Below are 24,583 nucleotides of genomic sequence, written 5' to 3'. Positions count from 1 at the left end.
TCTGCTCCAGGACCAGCCCTGCCACAGCCCTCCTCTTCCTCCTGAGCTCTCAGGGGCCTGCCCCCACTCACTGAGTTGCAGGCATTGGCTCTCTCCACCTTGGAGAGCTGGCTGGTGTCGGTGTTGAAAACGTTCATCTTCTCCACCAGGCAGGTCAGGGCTGTCTCTGTGGCTTCTCCCACCTTCTCGTAGACCTTTTTGGACTGGAGAGCAGGAGAAGGGAGCTGAAGCTTTACAGCATGTCCTCTACCTGCCGCTCCAGCCGAGCATGCTGGTGGGCCGAAGCCAGGGAGAGGGACCCCAAGGGACAAACCTCCTCCCCAACACTGCTGTCCCCCGCACCTCATTGTAGTCCAGTGAGGAGTCGTTGCAGAGGGCACAGATGGTGGCCAGCTCCACCAGGCCGTCGTACTGCCCGCACCGCACCGGCTGCTCGTCCTTCAGGCTGTGGAGACAGAACCACCCCAGAGCTTCAGCCCCACCATCAGCTAACACTGAGCTTCACTTGTCCTTGGCACATTTTCTGATGAGAGGGAGAAAAAGCCCAATCACAGCTCCGGGCTTCGTTCTGCATTTTGTGCTTTACCAAATGGGGCAAATAAAATGTCACAGGAGGCAAACAAAACTCTTGGAGTGGCCCAGAGTAAAGGAGGCTGCAGAGAAGCTCCAAAGGACCTGAAAGACCTCAGAGGGATGATGATGAAGACCATAGACTGGTTTGTGTTGGAAGGCACCTTAAAGATCACCCAGTTCCAAGCCCTTTGCAGTCAGCAGGGACACTTCCAACTAAAGTAGGTTGCTCAAGGCTTCTTCCAGCCTGGGAGAGGGCAGCCACAACCTCCCTGGGCAACCTGTGCCAATCTCTCCCCACCCTCACTCTGAAGAATTTCTTCCTCCTCTCCAGTCTCACTCTCCCCTTTCCCAGCCCAAAGCCATTGTCCCTCCTCCTCTCACTCCCAGCCCTTGTCACAAGTCTCTCCCCAGCTCTCCTGGAGCTCCTTCAGGCACTGGAAGGCCTCCCTGGAGCCTTCTCTTCTCCAGGCTGAACAGCCCAAACTCCCCCAGCCTGTCCCCACATGGGAAGTTTTTCAGTCCTCTGAGCATCTTCATGGCCTCCTCTGGACCCTTTTCAGCAGTTTCACCTCCTTCCTGTATTGGGTTCCCAGAGCTGGAGGCAGTGCTGCAGGTGAGGGCTGAGCACAGCAGAGGGGCAGAATCCCCTCCCTGTGCTGCTGCTCTTCCTGCTCTGGCTGCAGCCAGCACACAGCTGCCTCTGGGCTGCCAGCAACCAGTGCTGGCTGCTGGGCAGTTTGAAATTCAAGTTCACATCCACTCCTGCAGCGAGCTGCTGGAGGTCCAGAGGAGATGTAGGGTCAGCAGCAAATTCCTTCTCCTACTGATGCTGCTTCATGCTCTGGAGAGCCAAAGGGCACCCAAGAGAGCATTTAAAGCAGCAGACATTTAACTGCATCACTGTGGCTGTTCAGAGGCAAGCAGCAAGCTGAGGATTTTACTTCCGAAATAACAGCAATGAGCTGTGGAAAGGAGCACATAGGTGGCTGGGTAGGAGCAGCCTTGAGCACACCAGGGAAGTCAGCCCCTGCTTCTCACCCACCACCCAGGGGTGGTATTCAGGGGGAAACAAAGAATTATCCCAGCTGCAGGAGAGAAAACTGCAGGTTAGAGCTGGAGAAACCCAGCTGGTCCTCTGCTCACTGGAAAACTAATCTGTCAGGCATTTACTGGGATCAGTTTATTCCAGTGCTGCATCCCAATGGAAAGAACATTTTGGAGCCCTTGTTGCAGCTCAGGAGTGGAAAACAGGGAGCAGCCAAGAAACTCTGAACAATCTGTGCTGAGGGACAAAAAAGCTGGGAGTGAGCAGGTCAGAGCCACTGCCTCCTGCCCAGGGGGCACCCAGCACGTGGGCATGGGAAGGTAGCAGGAGGAGGAAGCCTGCAGATGCTCAGGGACAGATTTTGATGTTTGGGAAGGTGAAAATAGCAGGGATGGCTTTCACAGTGTGTATCTGGCTATTGCTGGGAAGAAACAGAACCAATGGATGGACAAATGAGGGCACGGCAGGGGATGTTGTCTGCCTTGACTTCAGCAAGGCTTCGTGCACACTCTACCACAGGACTCCCAAGGGCAAGTTTGGGAAGTGTGGGTGAGATGAGTGGACAGTGGGACAAGGAACTGGCTGAAAGCCAGATGCAGCCTAGTTGGAGGTCCATGACAAGTGGTCTTCCCAGAGGTCGAGATGGGGCCTAGTCCTGTTCGACATCTCCATCAGTGACCTGGATGAAGGGATGCAGTGGAGCCTCAGGCAGTTTGCTGCTGGTCCCAAACTGGTAGCAGTGGCTGACACCCCTCAGGCTGTGCTGCATTCAGCCAGACCTGGGCAGGCTGCAGAGATGGGCAGAGGGAACCTCATGAAGGTCACCAAGGGCAAGTGCAGGGTCCTGGCCCTGGGCAGGAACAACCTCCTGCAGCAGGACAGCTGAGGGGGGACCTGCTGGGAAGCAGCTGCAAGGGGAAGGAGCTGGGAGTGCTGGGGGACAGCAAGTGCCCATAGGGCAGCAATGTGCCCTGATGGGCAGGGAGGCAAATGGTGTCCTGGGGGACATGAGGAAGAGTGTGGGCAGCAGGGCAAGGGAGGTTGTCCTCCCCATCTTGTCTGGTCTGCAGATGCCACATCTGCAGTGCTGGGTGCAGTTCTGGGCTCCCCACTTGCAGAGAGCCAGGGAAGTGCTGAAAAGAGCCCAGGGCAGCTGCAGAGCTGCTGAGGGACCTGGAGCAGCTCTGTAAGGAGCAAAGGCTGAGAGCCCTGGGGCTGAGACCATGCAGAAGAGCCCTATAGGAATTTGAGGCTGGTTTCCATGACACCCAGGTGATCTCCTAGGTGCCCCTCGATGAGCAGCTCAAGCACAGGGCTGAAGCCAAGCTCCAAAGCAGCATACGCTGATGCAGCCCACAGTGGAATCTCCCTGCAGGCAGTCCCCAGAGGAGAGGGAACACTGAGCTTCAGAGGCTAGTGGACATGAGTTCAGCTCAGTCTCCTCATTTAATTGAAGCACACTGATTGATGCCAGCTCATGGCCTGACTCACGTTTTGATGGATACTCCTTGCCAAGGACCAAATTGTCTCCATAAATATTGATGAAATTATGTCTGAGGCTGAGAGGAATTAGAGTCACTGCACATATGAGCAGAAGGGACTGTGGTGAAGAACGTGTCCAGGATCAGACAAAAGGAAGGGGAATGGAGAGTGCTCCAGCTACCATCCGAGTCCCTCTACTTCCCAGACTCTCTCCATCTCAACCTTCCAGAGGAGGGAGAATAAACAAACACAATGGCAGAACCCCTTACAGGTAACCATGGACAGGGAGGGGCCCTTGGATCCCACTCCCCACCCTGGGCTGCAGCTCAGCACAGCCCATGTCTGCCCCAAAGTGTGACCTGGTGATGCTCTGGGCACAGCATCCATCTCAGCCATCCCTGGTGAGGATGTGGGGCTCAGAGGACCACTTTCTTGCCAGGGTTTGCAAGTCCCTCCAAACATCACTAAATGGTGCAGCTCCTGCACAAGCTGGGGGTGGGAAAAACAGTTCTGTGACCTGCCCTAGGCAGGCCTCATCTGCAGTGCTGGCTTCAGTTCTGGACTCCTCAGTTGCAGAGAGACAGAGAACTGCTGGAGAGAGTCCAAGAGAGGCTGCAAAGCTGCTGAGGAGCCTGGAAAAAGCTCTTTGAGGAGCTGTGAGGACTAAACCCTTTTTGGCTGCTGGTCCCAAACTGGGAGCAGTGGCTGACACCCCTCAGGCTGTGCTGCCATTCAGCCAGATCTGGGCAGGCTGCAGAGTTGGGCAGAGGCAACCTCATGAAAGCATTGTGCTGCTGGGCAAGCTGCTGTGGGTGCCCTGATTGAGCAGGGGTTGGACTGGATGATCTCCAGAGGTCCCTTCCACCCTCACTGTCTGTGGACAACTAATTGTCTATGGACAGTTGCTGGCCCATACCAGTTGTGTGCAGGCTTCAGTGCTGAAGAGCAGGAGCTGCCAGCAGCCTCATCCAGAACTGTTCCCACACTTGCTGTCCTCTCCTGTTCAAAAGCAGGCTCCTGTATTTGGATTGCTAGGAAGGGCATAGGCAGGAGCAGGAGCCACCGACAGGCCTGTCTGAGACACACTGCCCCACATCCTGAGCTGAACTGTTGAGCCCAGCATGGCCCAAACCTAGTGCTGAGCTGGCATCTCCATAAGCAGGGCTTAGGGTGGCTGTCAACTGCCACAGAATCCTCCCCTTCCCCTCAGCTTGAGGGCCAAGCCTAGTGTCCCCAGGCACAGCCATGAGCTAGACCCTCCTGCTTCCCCGTGGCCAAGCTGCCAGCCTAGGGCCACTTCATGTCACCTGTGAAGGAGAGAGGACCCCCACTCACATCTGTCCCTCTGGGGCATAGGTGGAGCCAGTGATGCTGAACTCATGCAGGCTGCACTGGTCACCCTCCACTTTGTCCATGATGAACATCTGCAAGGGGAAAGATGGAGACAGGGCATTAGGCACAGATGTCCTGGTACGATGCACATGGCCAGCTTGGGCACCCCTATCTGCTATCATCTTGGTGCTGGGCACTGGGCTCAGCTCCCTCCCTGGCTGCCCACCACTCCTGGCTTCTCCCAGATCCTTCCAGCTCTCCTCTGCCTTTTTCATGTTCTTCCCTCCTCCAGCTCTCATTTTCCACTGCAGAGCAGTGATGCAGAGCCACTTCCTAAGAAAGTGCCTGTGTGGCTTGGAGCAGGGCAGGACCCAAGTCAGGGTTTTCGACTCTTGCCCTTGAAGCTGCCCCTGCCACTCTTCCCCAGCCAGCTCTCATCCATAGGCTCACCTGGCACACTGCTGAGATCCCAGCTCAGCCCTGAGCACCAGCTCACCTGGAATCAGCTCAGCCTTTCAATGGCACCACAGCTGGGATCCCAGGACCATTCCCGGGCAACAGCAGCGTGGCAGCTCAATGACAAAGCACCACGGAAGTCCCCACGCTATTTTTAACGACTTTTGCCTTTCAGACTCCTTCCACTTTCTCCTTTGCTCCTGCAGTGAGAGCAAAACCCCCTCCAAAAGCTGGAAACAGAAGAAAGCTGCCCCTCTGTCCAAGCTCTGCCAGGCCTCCCAACACACCCAGCCACGGCCAGGCTCAGGCAGCAGCCAGCCCAGCCCAGGCGACAGTTAGGGGAGGTTGCTGTCTGCGTTCTGCCTGCTGCTGCTGCCGAGCGCCAGAAGCACCGCTGGGAGCTCATGACCTAAGCGGGCTTGAGCAAGGCACCGCCCCGGTACCGCGGGGAGCCCCCGAGAGCAGCACCGCTGCAGGCAGCAGATCTGCTCCGCGCACTAGGGACCTGCTGGGCGGCTGCAGAAGGTGAGTGCAGGGGTAACTGTCCCCTGCCCACCCTGTCTCAAGCCATCCATCTTTCCCCATTCTCCCCTCTGGCGATTCAAGATGCTCCCCAGGAGAGGGAAGGTGCTGCAGGCAGCGCTCAGCACCAGGCATCAGCAGCTCTGGGAACCACTCCTGCTCTGGCAACTGATAGGACCAAACAGTGCCAGCACGGTGGGGTTGGAAGGGACCTCCGGGGATCACCCCGTCCAATCCTCTGCTCCAGCAGGGCACCCACAGCAGCTTGCCCAGCAGCACAATGCCCGGGGGGTTTGGAAGCTCTCCACACAAGGGCACTCCACAGCCTCTCTGGGCAGCCTGCTCCAGGCCTCCAGCACCCTCACAACAAACAACTTGCTCCTCCTTGGTTCCAGTCTGTGCCCATTGCCCCTTGTACTGTCCCTGGGCACCACTGACAAGAGCCTCGAGCTCTTGCCCCGCACAGCTCCTTTAGCTCTTGCTGAGCATTGCTCAGATGCCCTCTGGAGCTGCTCTTCTGCAGGCTCTCAGCCCCAGGGCTCTCAGCCTTTGCTCCTCCCAGAGCTGCTCCAGGCCCCTCAGCAGCTCTGCAGCCTCCCCTGGCCTCTCTCCAGCACTTCCCTGGCTCTCTGCAGCTGGGGAGCCCAGAGCTGCACCCAGCACTGGAGTGTAAGAGGACTTCATTGACTGTTGTGATTAATTATTGCTCCTACAAGGACACGCTGCCAGTGTTGTTATCTTGGCTGGTGGATGTGACATCTCCCTACCAGACCTGTATCCCCAGGGACAAGTTTAGGGTCAAGCCAAGCAGGCCAAGTTCAGACAGCTTTAGCACCAGGACCCCTCGGTGGGTTTTCTCACCTGGGCATTTTATAGCTTTAGGCAAATCAAAGAGGAAGGTTCAAAGTAAGCATCTCCTGTGTGATGCTTCCGTGCCCAAAGCAACCTCCCAGGGGCTCCACAGCTTCAAAGCTATTTGCAGATAGCATTTGCTGGGCTGCTGCTCTCAGCTCCTTTCCCAGAGCCCAACCTGGAGGCCCCTCAGCATCTCTGAAGTGTTTCAAAGAAAAACATGAGGTAAGGGTCAGCAGAAAAGATGTCCTAGGACCTCTGTTGAGGCTCCTCTGGCAAGAGGAGTAAACGCCAACACGTGGAGGACCTTGACAAAAAGAGAAAACTCATTTGCCAACTGAATCTCCTCAAGAAGGACTGCAGAAACTGAGGTGAAGTGTGGTGGCCACTGAGATATCAACAGCAGCGCTGGCAGGCTGAGCTTCCCCCGTCTCTTCTGGAGACATCCCATGCTACTGCCTTCCAGAGGGCCCAGAGAGCCTGGCTGCTGGGGAAGTGCTGCAGAAGGGAAGCGGAGCAGACTCATTACATAAAGAATCTGCACTCACCCCCACAGCCACGGGGGCTTTCACCAGACACCAGCTTGTTTGTTTTCCAGTGCAAGTGGCTACCAAACAATCACTCCCTCCACAACAGCAGCTTTCTCTTTAGGAAAGGCAAAGGAAAAACAAACTCTGTCCATCCCTTGGGTTTTCCATCCCTATGTAAAAAAAGGTCCTGGGTAGCCCACAGAAACCAGAGGTTAGATCCCAGCTCCTGCCTGCTCCCAGCCTGAGTGACTGGCACAGCAAGGGGGTGGCTGGAGCAGAACAAAGGTGTTTGGTGCTGGCTTCTTGGCATGACGTGTGGGGTGAAAAAAGGGTACTTTTGGAGGTGATGGAAATGGTCCAGAAGTAATTCAGTCCCATTCTGAGCTCCCCAGCCCAGGAGAGCGCCTGGCAACTGGTGGTGCCTTGGCAGTGCTGGGTTAAGGGTAGGACTGGATGAGTTTAAAGGTCTCTTCCAACCCAAACAACTCTGTGATTCCACAGGCACGCCATGGTTTGTGCTGTGCTCACTCCTTGGTGTCAAGAAGCCAAAAGGTCTCCTGGGCTGCAGGAAGAAGAGTGTGCCCAGCAAGATGTGGGAGGTTCTCCTTCCCCTCTGCTCTGCCCTAGTCAGGCCACATGTGGAGTGCTGGGTCCAGTTCTGGGCTCCCAGTTGCAGGGACAGGGAACTGCTGGAGAGAGGCCAGAGGAGGCTGTAGAGCTGCTGAGGGGCCTGGAGCAGCTCTGGGAGGTGCTGTCATGGAGGGTAGCAGAAGCCCTCAACAGGCCTCCCTGCTGTAAAAGTTGCAGTGTCTCACATTTTAAGCCAGCAGCATCGTAAAACCAAAACAATCTTCCAGTCCCATGAGAAGTTTCCTCCCTAGAGGAGATAAAAGGTAAACATGGGCCTTGTTTTCCACCTTTCGGCCTTGGTTCTCATGCACACTGAGCACCTGCTGATGGGCCGAGCTTTGGGTGGTCCTACAGGTTGTTTTGGTAAGAATTCTCCAGTTGTATAGATTGATTATAATTTGTGCCAATCTGTAAGAATAACGTAAAATAGCCTGGGCTGGAGGGTCACACCTCTTTTGAACAGTATAAATGGTGTGCCTGCCTGGATCGGGGCTTGCTGGCTTGAGCTTGCTGGTGCCTGCTCCTACCCGCTCGCTCGCTCGCCTGCCTGCCTGCCTCGCTCCTGCCGCGGTGCCCTCACGTTCCTGATCGGCCCTGCCCGACGAGGGGCCCGCAGAGGCCTGAAGCTGCTTGGGCCCGATCCTGACCAACAAAGGGACACCGCCCAAACCTCGAACTGTGCTGAACTGAACTACGAACAGTGAGTAAACTGGAGAAAGAACTCTTTACCTAAAGACTGAGTAACTTTAAAGACTCAAAAGAACTCTAAAGAAATCACAGACTCTCCTTTATCTGCTATTTTCTGAACTGTTATTCTACAACTTCAATCCAAAAGAACTCAGGTGGGGAATTTAGTTCGGGAGGGGATCTCCATGTTTGAGCAATAAATCACTTGAAATCCACAAGTGAGCCTCCACGTGTTTTCCCCGCAACCTCCCAAACTACCTTCCGTGACAGGTGCAAAGGCTGAGAGCCCTGGGGCTGAGAGCCTGCAGAAGAGCAGCCCCAGAGGGCATCTGAGCAATGCTCAGCAAGAGCTAAAGGAGCTGTGGGGGGCAAGAGCTTGAGGCTCTTGTCAGTGGTGCTCAGGGACAGCACAAGGGGCAGTGGGCACAGTCTGGAACCCAGGAGGATAAAGTTGTTTGTTGTGAGGGTGCTGGAGGCCTGGAGCAGGCTGCTCAGAGAGGCTGTGGAGTGTCCTTGTGTGGAGAGCTTCCAGAGCCCCCTGGGCATTGTGCTGCTGGGCAAGCTGCAGTGGGTGCCCTGCTGGAGCATGGGGTTGGACGGGGTGATCCCCGGAGGTGCCATGCAGCCCCACCCTGCTGGTGCTGCAGTAGCTGTGGCTCAGCCTGCAGAGGACAGCTATGGTTTCCATCACAAAAATAACAGAAGTAAAATGACAGAAGGCACAAAGCAGTGCACTGCAGCCCAGCTGGGTGGTTTGGGGAACCTGCACAAGACAGATCCTCAAGGAGGAGCTGCCTAATCACTCCCACATGATGATGAACACCAGTTCCTCTATCCACCAGGGAAACCCAGCCAGCCCCAGGGCTTCCCTGCTTACCCCTTGCTCTTACCCTTTCAAGGCCATGGTCACAATTTGTGATGATTTAGCGGTTAGCATAGCAGAGAGACTGGCTGAGGCCCGTGGCCATTGCTGGGAAGCAAGGGGCTCTCAGGGGTGTAGTGTGCCCAGAGCAGCATGTGGCAGCTGGCTGCAGGCTGCTGGGGAAGGGAGAGTTGAAGGATCCATTTCCACAGGCCTGTATTTTCTGTTATATCTTTACAAGAGCTCCTCATGGAAAGGCAGCCCAGCCAGGATTCCTGCCTGCAGCAGCCAGAGGCTGCAATCAGCACTCATCCACTCATCCAGCAGCCCAAAGAGCAGCTGCATTTTCCTTCTGTGCTGGAAGTAGCCTTGGCCAACAAGCACCCACCAGCCATTGCCTCAGCCAGCAGCTGGGCCACAGCCCTGGGAACCCTCCAGCAAGTTCTTCCAGTAGTTAGTGGATAGTTTAGACAGCCCAAAGTGCCCAGTCCAGCCTGCAGCAAAAGCAGCGTGGCCAGAGACGGAGAGAGCGAATATATCCCTCTGCTCTGATCTGCTGAGACCTCACCTGGGCTACTGTGTCCAGCTGTGAAGCCCCTCACACAAGGACATCGAACTGATGGAGTGGCTCCAGAGCTGGCCACCAAGATAAGTCTCTCCTACCAGGAGAGGCTGAGAGAGTTGGGGCTGTTCAGCCTGGAGGAGAGAAGGCTCCAGCATAGCATCTGAAGGGCACCTTTAGGAAGGCTGGGGCAGGGGCTGCTTCCAAGCACTTGTAGTGATAGGATGAGAGGCAACGGATTTGAAGTGGATCAGAGCAGATTTAGGTCGGGTGTTAGGAAGTTCTTTACCACGAGGGTGATGGAACACTGGAACAGGTTGCCCATGGAGGTGGTGGAGGCCTCACCCCTGAAAACATTCAAGATCAGCTTTGACGCAGAATGGATTAACCTGATCTAGCTGACTGCAGGGAAGGGTTGGATGACCTTTGAGGGTCCTTTCCAATTCTGTGAAACTTCTGAGTCAAATGCAGTGCCCTGAGGATCAAAAGGCAAGCAGCTCCTCACAGCTCCTGAATAGCTGCACCATCTCAGGGACAGGCAGATGTCACCAGACACCTGCCTCTCTCAGACACAGAGTGCCAGCATCTGCCCCTCCAGCCCCAGCTCAGCTTCGGGTCCTGACTCTCGAGTGCCTCCCTCACACTCCTGGCAAGTGAAGCTGTGATGCATCAAAGGGTGCTGCAAGCTTGAGCAGAGTGATGTCACTGTGCAAGAACACAGCTGAAATGCTCCTCTGCCACTTCTGCCCTGGCCAGACCTCAGCACTCCTATCTGGACAGGTATTTGTTGGGTTAATGGCTGGACTTGCTGATATTAAAGGTCCCTTCCAACCAAACCCATTCTAGTATTCTATTTAATGGCTGGGAGAAGTTTGTTCCTGGTTGCTCCACGCCATGAGCTGTGGGAGGTGGTGGTCTTGGAGTCCTGCAGCTGACCATAAGTTCACCAAGATGAACTCTGGGTTTCATGTGATTTGCTAAGTGGGTTTCTGGCTTTACTGCAGAGCTCTAGCACTGAGTGGACTTCAAGTGAAAGGAAAATCACTGAACTACCTCAGATGGTGTGCTAGTTTGAAGCTAGCTAGATTGTTTTGGTGAGAAGAATTAGATCACAGTCTGTGAAAGGGAAACAATGGTTATGTCTACTTCACTCATAGGCTTGCTGAGAGGCATAAGTGCAAGAATCCAAACATAGATAAGACATTTGGTCACTGCTTGGGCTTTGAGCTGCCTTTCTCTCTCTCTAACCTAACCTGATTAATCCACCTGCTTCCTAACCCCCCTGGCCAACCCTCCATTCTTCCTTGGGCACAAGGCAGCATCTGGGGTAAGGTAGAGAGGGGTGGGAGAAGGTGGAAGGGTGGTTGGGAGCCCTTCCTGGGGACTCAGGTGTCTGGGAGGGCTGTTGTGTTTCTGTAGTACCTTTTACCTTGTGTATCTCTGTATAGAGCTGTATCTACTGTGAATATCTGCTTGTACATTGAGCTAAGCTGTCAGTATAAAGCTTCATTCAATTTCCAGAGCCCCTGAGTCTAGTCTGGGTGATTTCTAAACTGTGGGGGGCAGGGAACACCCAAACCATCACAGATAGACAAAATCCCTGGCACACAGAACCCCAGCATGGTGAGGCTGGAGGTGACCTCTGGGGATCATCCAGTCCACCCCCACTCCTAAAGTAGGGCACCCACAGCAGCTTGCCCAGCAGCACAATGCCATGGGGGGGTTGGAAGCTCTCCACACAAGGACACTCACAGCCTCTCTGGGCAGCCTGCTCCAGGCCTCCAACACACTCACAACAAACAACTTTCTCCTCCCCTTCACATCCAACCTCCTGGGCGCCAGTTTGTGCCCATTGCTGCCTCTTGTGCTGTCCCAGGGCACCACTGACAAGAGTCTGGCCCCAACCTCTTGCTCCCCACAGTCCCTTAAGCTGTTGCTGAGCATTGCTCAGATGCCCTCTGGGGCTGCTTTTCTGCAGGCTCTCAGCCCCAGGGCTCTCAGCCTTTGCTCCTCACAGAGCTGCTCCAGGCCCCTCAGCATCTGTGACCACCTTGACCATGTCCAGTCACCAACCATCTTACACTCATGGGTAGTCAGGAGCCATGGCGCCTGATGACCATCATGAGTGTCCTGAGTTGGCTCAGCTGGCATCCAGCTGCAAGACTCAGGCACTAACTGGGATTCAGAGTCGGTGGTGCAGCCTTTGAAGACCAGCTGAAGGTTGCAAATCAGCCCTTAAGCCTTTCAGGAGTCACTGCACAGCTCTACGGACCTGCTGCTGGCAGCCAGACGTGAAGGGCGAGCACTGCTCAGCACTGTAGCTGAGCAGCTGCTCTCACCCCGTGTATTGTGAGCTAACTAATTCCACTCAATTCCTCCCTTTCTTCAGGTTGTTGAGGTGCTTTGGTGGCTTTTTGCCCCTGGCACTGAGCTGGGTGCTGGGTGTAGGAGCTCATCCCGGACACGCAGAGGACTGCCCAAGGCAAATATTTACCCACTGCTGCTGCCTCCACACTGCATGCATCACCTGGGATCCCTCTCCAGCAAGCAGCACCTGCCCAGCCAGGATTCAGTCACAGGAATAATGCATATCCCAGCACGGTGGGGTTGGAAAGGACCTCTGGACATCACCCAGTCCAACTCTTAACCTAGCACTGCCAGGGCACCACTAAACCATGGCCCTCAGCACCACATCTACACAGCTTTGAAACCCTTCCAGGGTGGGGACTCCACCACTGCCCTGGGCAGCTGTTAGGGAGAGGTTTGGGGAATGTATGGACAGTGCTACCTCTGCTTCTGCAGAGGGAACCCAAGTCCCAGCACAACCCTTTGCTTGCTCCTCTGAATCACTGGGGCAGAAGCCGTGCTGGTGGAACCTCCTCCCCATGCAGATGTGGGCAGCTCGGTCACTGCCTCCCTCAGGCAGTGCCTGCTCTGAACGCTCCCCAGGGCAGAGCTACCAGACGTTTCCAGCCAGCAGAGCAAAGCAGTGGCCAAACCCAGGGCCAGCCCACAGCACAGTCACAGCTTCCCACTGCTCTGCCCGAGTGTCAGACAGGAGGGACAGTGGCCAGGTCCATTTTTCCCCACAGCAACACATTTTCCAAGGTTCTTCTACCCACCAGGCATGCCAAGGCCACGACAAAAAAGCTTTCCTGAGGTAGGAGGACTAGTGGGGAAGCTGAGAAGCACTGGGATGGTCCAGGCTTTCCTCATGGGTCACCTCCACACAGCCACACACGGGGCAGCAAAGCTCTCTGCAAGACCACAGCCTTCAGCCTCCCCAGCGAACCGCTGTGGGGCTCCCCCATCAGAGGAAGCTCTGCAGTCCAAGCCCAGCTGCAGCCAGCTGCTGGTGGCAGACCTTCTGCCAGGGGAGGATGGGTAACCAAAATACTCTTCCATCAGGTGACGGGCATTGGCCCCTAACTCCTGGGTTTCTGCATGAGCTTGTCACAGACCCACACGCTGCACTGACTCTCTGAGTCCCCTCAGCCCACAAGACTCACTACCTCATGGGGGCACTTCAGTTCCCAGCCAGCTTTGATTCAGAGGTTTATGAACCAGAAGAGCCAGCTACAGCCACTGCATCTTGTGTCACAGGTCTGAGCCTTTGTCACTCCAACACCACACTCTGGCACCATCAGCACCTCCTCGGAGTCCACAGCCTCTCAGAGGTGATGAAATCTGGTGACAGTGTTCCACTGCCTGGAGGCTGCTGGCAAAGCAGCTCCAGACTCTGCTGTTTCACATGGTCCAGGCTCTCCCAGCAGTTAAAATCGGGGGGAAAATGGGCAGGAGAGCAGAGGGGCTGGCTGCACTGGCACCTCCAGGAGCTATGGCTCCGAGCCTCACCCCTGCAGGAAGAACTGCTCTTTGCAGAGGCAGTCTGGTATGCTCATGAAGGTGAGTTTTAGCCATGCCAGGAGAAGCCATCAACCTCTTCACCCTCAGGCAGGCAGAAAGGTAGCTCAGGGCTTCCTACAAACCATTTTCCATGCTCACCTTCGAATCTCTGCTGTGAAACAGGCCTGGTGAGGACAGCAAAGGCTGGTGCCCAAAGGTGCGATGGAGCAACACGGAGTGCTTGGGGCTCACTGAGCAGCCTCCCTCCACCCCAGCATGGCTTGACACTCACCCTGCAGACAGACATCTGGTTGGTGGTGAGGGTGCCAGTCTTGTCAGAGCAGATGACAGAGGTGCAGCCCAGGGTCTCCACCGAGGGCAGGCTGCGGACAATGGCATTCTTTTTGGCCATGCGGCGTGTGCCCAGCGCCAGGCAGGTGGTGATGACGGCTGGCAGGCCCTCGGGGATGGCAGCCACCGCCAGTGCCACCGAGATCTTGAAGTAGTAGATGGCTCCCCGGAACCAGGAGCCCCCGTGCACGGGGTCGCTGAAGTGGCTGATGTTGATGAGCCAGACGGCGACGCACACCAGGAAGATGACCTTGGAGAGCTGCTGGCTGAACTCATCCAGCTTCTGCTGCAGCGGAGTCTTCTCGGGCTCCGTCTCTGCCATCTGGTTGCGGATCTTGCCGATCTCGGTGTACACCCCCGTGGCAATCACCACCCCAATGGCCCTCCCGGAGGCAATGTTGGTGCCCTGGCAGGGAAGGAAGGGGACCGACTGGATACATGAGCATGAGACCTCTTGGCCTGAGCAGGGAGATGGTTGGTTGTTGTGCGAGAAGAAGAGATCTCGGTTAAGGGGAAAAGGAGACACCCTGGGGGGTTGTATAAAGGCAACCTACAGCAGTGGGAGACCCTCTTGAGAGCTCTCTCACCCCTTGAGGGCTTCTGCCTTAGAGAAGCATGAGCAAGAGGGAAACACAGACTTGCAACAGCTCCAGGCCCAAGCACAGCCCTTTTCCTCACCCATAACATGTGCCCTCTGATGGAAATCCCACTAAAACTGCCCATGGCATCATGCCCCACAGCCCAGAGGAAAGCCAGACACAGCAGCCCTGATTATCCTGGATTTGGGAGCCTTTCCACAGATTTGTCTCTCAGGCATGCAGCCCTTCTCACTGCTCAGGTCCACCATGCCCACCAGCCTCTTCACTTGGTGGCTCTTTGTAAAAGCCCAGGAGAGGTGTGGTCAGGGGCACTCACAGAGAACAGCATGTTCTTCTTGTCTTGGTTGACAGCCCGGGGGTCAGGGATGGGGTCAGCATGTTTGATCACCGACACAGACTCCCCTGCCGAGATAAGAGGGAGGAGATGAACCACTCATGTTTCCTCTCCAGCCTCCATTCCACACTGTCATGAGCCTCCATCACAGCCCCCATGACTTCCTAAAGCAGCACTGTGCCACCAAACCACCAAATCATCCACTGTGGGGACATCCGAGCTGGGATGAGGCACTCTGAAGATGAAGGCTGCAGAAGAACAAGCTGTGCAGATCACGAGTGGCCATGAGCTCCCTCATAACCAGATGGGGCCAGATCCCTTCCCCAGGGAGCCATGGGGGCCCCAAATATTTGTCAGCTCTCCCTGAAGTCACAAAGCCTCGTGTACCAGTGGGCACTGGGCGGCAGCTGCACGGGGGAGCATGAGCAGCAGTGAGCAGCCCCTGGCTAAGCCGCACGTGTGGCACAGCACCGCTAACTGCTGGCAGAAGGGCTGTCCAAGCACCAGGCATGCCATGCTCAGACCTTTAGGTGATGCTGAGACCTTCCTAAATCCTAAATCCCCTTCTCCCGTTTTCCAGCCAGGAACACATTTCCTCCAGCATTTGCCTGGAGGGAAGCGCTGCCCGCAGCAGGCAGCCCCAGCCCCGTGCCTGCACGCACCCGTCAGGATGGACTGGTCCACGCGCAGCGTGGTGGAGCGGATCTCGATGATCCGGATGTCTGCTGGCACCTTGTCACCCACTGCAAGGACAAGAGCAGAGCAGCTGCATCAGGTGTGGCCAGCAGCCTGCCCTGCCCCAGGGAAGGCAGGCAGCAAACCTTTTGTCTGAGTCACAAAAGGCCTGTGTGGAATCCCAGACTGGTTTGAATCAGAAGAGACCTTTCAAGGCCATCCAGTCCAAGCCCTCTGCAGTCAGCAGGGACATCCTCAACCGGAGCAGGCTGCTCAGAGCCTCAGACAACCTGACCTGCAATGGTTGCAAGGATGGGGCAGCTCCCACTCTTCCAGGCAGCCTTGCAGAACTTGGAGAAAAAGAGGCTGAGGGCAGAGCTCATTGCTCTCTACAACTCCCTGAAAGGAGGCTGCAGCCGGCTGGGTGTTGGGCTCTGCTCCCAAGGAACAAGCAACAGGATAAGAGGAAATGGCCTCAGGTTGCCCCAGGGGAGGTTTAGATTAGATATGAGGAACATTTCTGCCCCAGAAGGGTTGCCAAGCCCTGCTCCAGGGCAGTAGTGGACTCTTCATCCCTGGAGGGATTTAAAAGCCAACGAAAATGACTGCATGATCGTCTGGAACACACTGGCACAGCCCAGCTCCACCCCAAGACCTGAGGCCACTGATTTGTACCTCAAGTGTTGCTGTCTCCTCTCATTTTCTGTTCCAACTGGCCAGACTCCAGTGCAGAGAGTGCTGCCCAGGGACACTGCCTGAGTGGGTGACCTGCCACCAGCCCTGCCCACCACCTTTCCCAGCTCCCACCCAAGACAAATTAGTGGTGGTTCAAGCCAGGTTTGCCAGGACAAGTAAGAAGCAAAGGGGTGAGCAGAGGACTCAGGTGGGCTCCTGCAAGTCCCCACATCCCACCTGCCCTGGCTACATCTCCACAGTGACAAGAGCTTATCTACCAAGGCTGGGACTCCCTTGACCACCACAGGCAGGCAGCACCCATGGAGGAGGGAGGTGGCTTTCCTCTTCCAACTCAAAGCAGCCTGTGATTCCATGAAGACCTTTTGTGGCTGGGACAAAAAGCCATCCATGGCTCTCCTGGCATGGCACAGTGGCTATGGGTGAAAGCAGCCCCAGCAACTGACAGCCATCGAGGTGCTCCCTTAGAAAGCTCATTTAAAGCTGCTTTTCCACTGGATTTCTTTCCCCTAGCTCTTCCCTTACTGGCGGGACCCCACCAGGCTCCAGGGCTTTGGAAACAGTGAGGCAGAGCTGCTGCCTCCCAGCACCTTACCGACCCGGCCTCACCTGAGGGGTCCTGCCCCAGCCCGGGCTTTGATGAGCACTGTCTGCCAGGGCTGCAGACCCTGTCAGGCATGGCAGGGCAGGGCTGGCACCCATCCCAGTCTCAGACATTTATTCCAGTTGCAGATACCAGCATCTGGGATGTGGTGTGCAATAGCTTCTGTGCAGCCAGACCTGCCTCACTCTCCATCACATCAGATCTTGGGGCTGTGTTAGGGGGGTACCAACCCACTGACCCCCTGAGACACTCACTTTGTGCACAGACTCACACCTTGTATCTGCTCAAGGCAGCCAAACGTCTCCAAGGGGGCAAAGAGCTCCCCTGGGAAAGGCAAGGAGGGTTCTCAGATGAACAATCTGTTGCTAGGCCTAAGGACAGCAGGTCCTGTTCTAGAGTGGGCAGTGTGGCGGCAGTGTGGCCAATGTCCTGTATGAACCTAGGTGCCATGAGCCAGCTACTGACCCCTGGGCTGATTGCCCCAGTGCTGCAAGCCCCTCCATGCCAAGAGAGGAAGGCCTGGCAGTGCTGGTGGACAAGCACTCCATGAGCCAGCAAGGTGCCTTTAAGCCAAGAAGGCAAGGCAAGGGTGTGTGGAGCAGAGTGTGGCCAGCAGGTCGAGGGAGGTTCTCCTCCCCCTCTACCCTGCTGCACCTCCAAAGGAACCGGAGAATTGTTTTGGTTGCTTTGTAACCCTTCCGGGGCTGGGGACTCCACCACTACCCTGGACAACCTCAGCAGGGCCTTGACAGCTGCTCTGGGGAAGAAATTGTTCCTCATGTCCAACCTGAACCTGCCCTGGGGCAACCTAGGACATGTCCTGTCCTATCACTTGTTACTAACCTGAAGAGCCCAACCCCCACCTGGCTGCAGCCTCCTCTCAGGCAGCTGCAGAGAGCAATGAGCTCTGCCCTCAGCCTCCTCTTCTCCAGGCTGCACACCCCAGCTCCCTCAGCTGCTCCTCCCCAGCCCTGTCCTCCAGACCCTTCCGCAGCTTGGTTGCCCTCCTCTGGACCTGCTCCAGCCTCTCAGTGTCCTTCTTGGAGTAGAGTACCCCAAAACTCAGTTCAAGGCATCCAGGGGGACACTGAGGCCCTCCCACCATAAAGACCAAGGAGTCCCTGAGGCCCCCTCGGCCAGCCCAGCGCCCTGGCAGGGTGGTGGCACCTACCTGCCACCTCCACGATGTCCCCGGGGACGATGTCGCGGGCGCGGACACGCTGCAGGCCGCTGCGGTCGCTGCGGATCACTTTGCCCATCTCAGGCTCATACTCCTTCAGGGCCTCGATGGCGCTCTCTGCGTTCCGCTCCTGCGGGCACAGCAGGGGCACAGCTGGCAGCGCTGGGCCTGCTCCTGCTGGCTCTGCCCTGCGCTCTCTGATGGCAAGAACAGCTGAACACCAGCCCTGCCCTTGGTGCCCATTGGCACCACGGATGGGGCAAGTGCTGCGCCTTCTTCAGCTGCTCCAAAACCATGGAATGGCTCAGGCTGGAAGGGACTTCAGAGACCATCTCCTCCATCTTCTTTCCCATGGACAGGGACAGCTCTCAACTACATTTGGGTGCCCAAGGCCTCATTCAACCTGGCCTTGGACACCCCCAGGCAGGAGGCAGCCACAGCCTCCCTGGGCAGCCTATTCCAGAGTCTCACCACACTCACACTGAAGCACTTCTTCCTCAGCTCCAGTCTAACTGTCGGCTTCAACCCTTGTCCTGCCTCAAACACCCTCAGGAAAAGTCTCTCTGCAGCCTCCCTGCAGGATCCCTTCAGGTGCTGGCAGGCAGCTCTGAGCTCCCCCTGGAGCCTTCTCTTCTCCAGGCTAAACACCTTCAGCTCCCTCAGCCTGTCCTCATAGCTCTGGATCATCTTTGTGGCCTCCTCTGGCCTCACTCCAGCAGCTCTGTGTCCTCCTTCTGTTAAGGACAGCACAACTAGAGGCAGCACTCAAAGTTGGCTCTCTCAAGAACTTAAATCACACCAGATCCTGGACACTGCATGGACCTTTTAGCTTGGTTTCCTCATTCTTGCTTTAGGAAGCAGCAGATCCCACCCAGATGCACTTCCTCATCCAACCACAGCACCTCAGATCAAACTGTGGGTAAATAAATGACCTTCAGGTCAACAGCCCCAAGACCAGCAGCACCGCTGGCTGAGGTGCTTGCTCATCCCCCAGTGGGCTGGGCAGCAGCAGCCCCCGTGCCTTTCTGGTGGACCAGGCGAAATGCTTTCCTTGGAAAAGCCACTTGGCCATGGCCAGGAGACAAGCTGCTCTTGCCTGGGTGGAAAAGGAATGCAAGGTCCCCAGCTCCAAGCTGCAAAGCTGCCAAAGAAGGCCTGAAGGAGCGAGCCGGGAGCCATCTGCACAGGGGCGTGAGTCAGCATGGCCAGCTGGAGACCTGGCCCTTTGAGAAATGAGTTGTCAACAGCAAGAAGCACACAGACCTTCAAATGAAGGTCTCAGCCACGTGGAGCAGAGAGCTGTGGGGCAGGTGGGGAAGGGCTGCACTGTACCTGCCAGACGCCCACCACTGCGTTGGCGATCAGGATCATGATGATGACGATGGGCTCCACGAACGCCGTCATCGTCTCCTCACCCTCTTCAAACCAGGCCAGGATCTGGCAGGCAAGAGAAGACAAGAACTCCAACAGGGCTGAAGCAACGAGAGCTAACATTTCAAGCAGGATGGAAATAAGAGGAAGCCATCATGTGGTGTTTGCTGGAGAGAGGATGACCCAGCAGGGACTTCAACGAGGTTAAAGTGTGGACTTGCCACGGAGTGCCAGTGCTTAACTCAGCTGCCTCCACTCTTCCAGTTACAGAATCATCAAGGTTGGAGTAGACCTCTAAGATCATACAGTCCAACCACAAACCCAACACCACCATGCTTACTAAACCATGGCCTGAAGTGCCATGGCCACCACCTCCCTGGGCATCATCATTGTTTTCCTTTTACAGCCTATAATCTACTTCTTCTCGCCAAAACATTCTAGCCTGCTTCAAACTAGCACAGCAGCTTGTTCCAATCCCTGACCACCCTTGCAGCAAAGAAATTGTTCCTAATCTCTAACCTAACCCTCCCCTGGCACAATTCCATGCCATTTCCTCTTGTCCTATTGCTTGTTACCTGGGACAAGAGACCAACCTCTATCTAGCTTCAACCTCTACGACTCCCTTTCAAGGAGTTCTAGAGAGTGAGCTCTGCCCTCAGCCTCCTCTTCTCCAAATTAACTCCACCCAGCTCCCTCAGCTGCTCCTCCCCAGCCCTGCTCTCCAGACCCTTCCTCAACTTTGTTGTCCTTCTCTGGACCTGCTCCAGACCCTCAATGTCCTTCTTGGAGTGAGGGCCCAAAACTGAGCCCAGGATTCAAGGTGTGGCCTCACCAGTGCTGAGTCCAGGGGTCCTGGCCCTGCTGCCCACACTTACTGGCACAAAGGATGGATCAGTGCTCCTGAACAGCCCCACACCTCCTCTTTGAAGCAGAGGTGATGCTCTTGTCACTATGCCTTACAAAGCCACTGCCCTGCTGCGACATCTCCTTTATCCAGCACGCACCTTCTGCTGGCTCCTGTGCTTTCTGGCTGTCACCCAGGTCCAGAGGTGCCCTGGAAGGTGCCCAGCCCACAGACAGGGGTACTTACAAATGACAGAAAAGCTGCTATCAACAAGATGCGGACCAGCAGATCTTCAAACTGCTCCAGCACCAACTCCCAGAGAGACTTTCCTGGTGGGAAAAGGTGATGCCAAGCAGAGTCAGTGCCAACGAGCCCAGAGGACAGCTCGCTGAGCTCACCAAGACCCCGTCCCTTGCTTGCAGTAGAGCCATAGGCACTGGTGAGGACATCCATCCCAGTGGGGGTTCCCCTTTATTTCTGGCTTTGGCCTGGTTTTCTAGGGCTGTTTTTAGACACAGACCCAATCTCCTACCTTTCTGCACACAGCTGGCAGCTCTGCCATGGCAGAAAAGCTGCCCACTCAGCTTTCTCTGGGATGCAAACCAAAATTACAAGAACTCCAGGACTCCCCCCCTCTTCATCCTCAGCACCCTCTGCACAGACTGCAGGCTTGCACCCACCAAACCCACCCTCAGCTCCAGGCCACGACTCACCTTCTTCTGCAGGGAGCTCTGGGGGTTGCCATCGACAGCCCAGCAAGTGCAGTAGGGCAGAAATTACCAAAGAAGAGGAATTAGTGATTTGGGCTCAGACCAGCAGTCCCTTCCCTCCTGCCTCAGCAGCCCATCCAGCACCCCAAACCACAGCTGCTTATGCCCATATCCCCACACTAAGGCAGCTGGGCCTCAAGGGTTTGACATCAAGCAAGCAGCACTGGGTGCCCTCCACACCATTGTTCCTTCATTTCCCTGCTGGAAGCAGCTCCAGCAGCTTCTGCACTCAGCAGCTTCAGCACTCAGCCTGTCTAACAAGCACTCCTCAGGAGCTGTCCTCTCCAAATCCAGGACACTGAGGTCCTGCTCCCCTGTAAAACATCCTGCCAGAATCCCAGGACAGACCTGCTGGGGCCTGTAACCTGCAGAGCACATTACCTGCTCACATGCTGCACTTCACACTCTGCAGGGCTCTGGAAAAGACCTAAGGATGATGCTCAGCTGGTCCAGGCTGTCCTCCTGAGTCTGCCTGGGGGGTGCAGAGCCTTCATCCACCCTGCTCCCAGCCAAACCCACGCCCAGTCACCTGCACAAGCTGAGAAAGCTCCAAAGGATCCTGAACCCAAACCATGGTCTCTCACATGACCATGGGCTGACCATGCCCTTATTGCACCATGTGAAGGGTTTCACAAGCACTGACCAGTGCCCAAACCCTGGCACCCACCAAGGGCATGGCTCCTGCCCCCCACCTGAGCAGTGATGGATCTGCTGGCTCTACTGTGCCCAAAGTTTGGCTGAGGACAGCAAGGTCCTGCACCAAGGGAGGGCTCAGGAGTGATCCTGATCTTGTTTTGGCTGCTGATGGCTTTCTTTGTACTCCCTGCCCCCACAGCTGGGGTGAATCCTTTGGTTGCCTGCAGAGCAGCTGGGCCTAAGCCTCAGCCAGCTGTCCAAGGTGAGGAAGTAAGAACACTGCAGCTGGGAAAAAGAACTCCAGGATGCACTGAGCACAGCAGAGCTTGATGGAGGTGGAGAAACCCAAGCCAAAGCCATGCATCAACAAACCCTCCAGAGGGCTGTGCCAGTCCCTCATGGCACAAGGAACAGCACCAAGGTGGCATGGCACCAGGGCAGGCTACCCATGACCTGCATTCTGTGGTGCTGTGGGCTGAGAGAAGACACCAGACATGAAATCCCAACACCAAACCTGCCAAAAGGCAAAACTTCAGGCAGAAACCTCCCAAAGAGCTGCCTCAAAGCTTCTGCAGCTCTGCAGTCCTCCACCTACTTCTGCACCCCATGGGGTGATGAGAACATGAGATGTTCCTCCAGCAACTTGTGCGTCTGGAAGGAAATAAGGAACTGGCTGAAGCTCAAGAGGAATCACAGAGGGGGATTAAAAGAAACCACAGGAAACACCCAAGAGGGAGGGCCATAAAAATGCTCAGAGGCTGGAGAAGCAACCCTGTGGGGGCAGGCTGGGAGAGTTGGGGCTGTTTAGCCTAGAGAAGAGAAGGCTCCAGGGAGACCTCAGAGCAGCCTTCCAGTGCCTGAAGGGGCTCCAGGAGAGCTGAGGAGGGACTTTGACAAGGGCTGGAAGTGACAGGAGGAGGGACAATGGCTTTGAGTGGGGAGAGGGGAGAGTGAGGGTGGGGAGACACTGGCACAGGTTGCCCAGGGAGGTTCCCTCCCTGGAGGTGTTTTAACACCAGGCTGGATGAGGCCTTGAGCAAGCTGTGCTGGTGGGAGGTGTCCCTGCACATGGCAGGGGGTTGGAGCTGGGTAAGCTTTAAGGTTCCTTCCAATCCAACCCATTCCATGAATCTTTGAACCATAGAGAACGTTCAAGAGGAATCAGTCCAAAGCAAAGCCGCTTCAGTGCCGCATAGCTGGACCAAACCTGAGGTTGTCTCTGACCACCTCCAGCACAAACCCCTAAGTGACAGCAGGAAGAAAACCCCTCTGGGCTGTTTTCCAGCACCTATTTTCATTCAGAGAAATGAACAAAATCCAACTCAAACTTCACTGACCCAGCCCCTGGAAACGAGGAGGTGTTCATGTTTCAACATGCACCAGCCCCTCAGAGCTCACACAGGAGCTGTTGCATCCCACGTCCCCAGGGCCACTCTGATCCTCGGCCATTGTGAGGACAAGATCATTACATAGAGCCTAAAATTACTCTTATAGCAACTCCCCCCACCCCTCCCCCAAACCCAAAAAACACCCAACAAACCCCCCTGCAGCTTCAGCATCTCCAATCACCCTGCAGAGCATGTCAGGAGAGGCTCTTCTCCGTTCTGCAGCCAGATCCTCCCCAGCTTCCTCTCCCCAGCCCAGGGAGCCACCAAAATTAAACCCCAAAGAGATCTGCTGCTGCTATTTCCATCTAAGCTCCGTTTTAAGGATGCAAACCTCTGAGGTGAGAGGGCTGGTGGCAGGTGGTGGCCTCACAGGAGGTGGTTTGACTCTTGTGGGTCAAGGGGTGACTTTCCACCTGGAGCAGCCCCCATGGTGCTCTGAGTGCTTCTCCAAGGTGGTGTTTGCATGCCGAGCTGCAGTGCTGCTGCCTGCAGAGCAGAGACCTGCAGAGCTGTGGGTGGAAGCCTGTGAGCAGAGCTTGTGCAGCTCGAGGGCAGCAGGAGCACAGTGCAGGTGGTGACACTGCTACCACACCTCAAACATCAGCAACACTGCTTCAGGCACCTCCAAACAACCCCAAAATTCAGTGCAGAGGCAGGCATCTCCTCTGCCATCAGGGAGTCTTTCCACCAGCTCAATGCCCACTTGGCACCAAATACCCAGAGGAAAAGACCAGAAAGTCACAACAGAATCAGGTTTTGGGGCCCGAAATGCACCAGAAACCAGGAATGTTTGGGGCTGAAGCCTCACTGCCAAGTTCCACATCAATCAGCCCCATGGCACCAGGCAGGACAGCAGAGCTGGTGCTGAGCTGTGGCAGTGACATGTCTCATCCAACCAGAAAACCCACTCCTGGCAGGGACCAGCAAAATCCTAGATCTACAATTCCTTTGGGACAGCAATGAGTGCAGGCAGGCTGAAATGGCACCTCTCAGCTGGCACCTGCACAGCCCCTTGCTTTGGCTGCTGTCTCTGAGCTCAGCATGGAGATCCTGCTCCATATCCATGCTCCCTGCACAGCCAGAAGACAAATGCAGAGCAGCAGCAAGGGCAGAGAGTGAGGATAGCTCTGAGAGTATCCTGAAACAGTCACCCAATGGCACCAGAGCGATTTTGCTTCCCAAGATAGCAGCCCCAGAGGGGATCTGAGCAATGCTCAGCAAGAGCTAAAGGAGCTGTGGGGGGCAGGAGGCTGGGGCCAGACTCTTGTCAGTGGTGCCCAGGGACAACACAAGGGGCAGTGGGCATAAAGTGGAACCAAGAAGGTTCCACCTGAAGAGGAGAAAGTTGTTTGTTGTGAGGGTGCTGGAGGCCTGGAGCAGGCTGCCCAGAGAGGCTGTGGAGTGCCCTTGTGTGGAGAGCTTCCAAACTCCTCTGGGCACTGTGCTGCTGGGCAAGCTGCAGTGGGTGCCCTGCTGGAGCAGGAGGCTGGACTGGATGATCTCCAGAGGTCCCTTCCAGCCTCACCGTGCTGGGGCTCTGAGATCTGTAGTTTCTCTGCTCCTGCTCTTCTGCCGCACAGCTTTGGAGAGCAGAGCCAAGAAAGCAGAGATAGCAGCACAGGGCACTGGGTGGCTGCTGTCACAGGACCATCCCCCAGCAGCACCTGCCCTCAACCTGCTGGGCTGGTTTAGCTGGAGCTTAATCTCCAGCTCCTGCCAATTCCAAGCAGGCTGGCAGCCCACGGGCTGGTGCCAGCAG

At 56.0% G+C, this 24,583-nt stretch overlaps 1 protein-coding gene across 3 annotated transcripts in view; it reads right to left on the bottom strand.

Annotated features, from left to right (window-relative positions):
• The window catches only part of ATP2A3 (ATPase sarcoplasmic/endoplasmic reticulum Ca2+ transporting 3), a 72,393-nt gene that overhangs the window by 18,780 nt on the left and 29,030 nt on the right, over window positions 1-24,583 (bottom strand). For all 3 annotated transcript variants that reach the window (XM_064165842.1, XM_064165841.1, XM_064165843.1), the window contains exons 2-11: window positions 20,744-20,761; window positions 20,277-20,359; window positions 19,148-19,252; window positions 17,807-17,945; window positions 15,326-15,406; window positions 14,646-14,731; window positions 13,672-14,136; window positions 4,436-4,524; window positions 343-445; window positions 72-203 (exon numbers count right to left, since the gene is read on the bottom strand). In XM_064165842.1, the coding sequence (XP_064021912.1) occupies window positions 72-203; window positions 343-445; window positions 4,436-4,524; window positions 13,672-14,136; window positions 14,646-14,731; window positions 15,326-15,406; window positions 17,807-17,945; window positions 19,148-19,252; window positions 20,277-20,359; window positions 20,744-20,761 (1,301 nt within the window). The remainder of the gene's footprint in view (window positions 1-71; window positions 204-342; window positions 446-4,435; window positions 4,525-13,671; window positions 14,137-14,645; window positions 14,732-15,325; window positions 15,407-17,806; window positions 17,946-19,147; window positions 19,253-20,276; window positions 20,360-20,743; window positions 20,762-24,583) is intronic.

This window comes from Pogoniulus pusillus, chromosome 27 (genome assembly GCF_015220805.1).
Source record: "Pogoniulus pusillus isolate bPogPus1 chromosome 27, bPogPus1.pri, whole genome shotgun sequence".
Classification (NCBI taxonomy): Eukaryota; Metazoa; Chordata; class Aves; order Piciformes; family Lybiidae; genus Pogoniulus; species Pogoniulus pusillus.
Note: the sequence above shows the minus strand (reverse complement) of the source record. Positions and strands in the feature narration are given on the sequence as shown.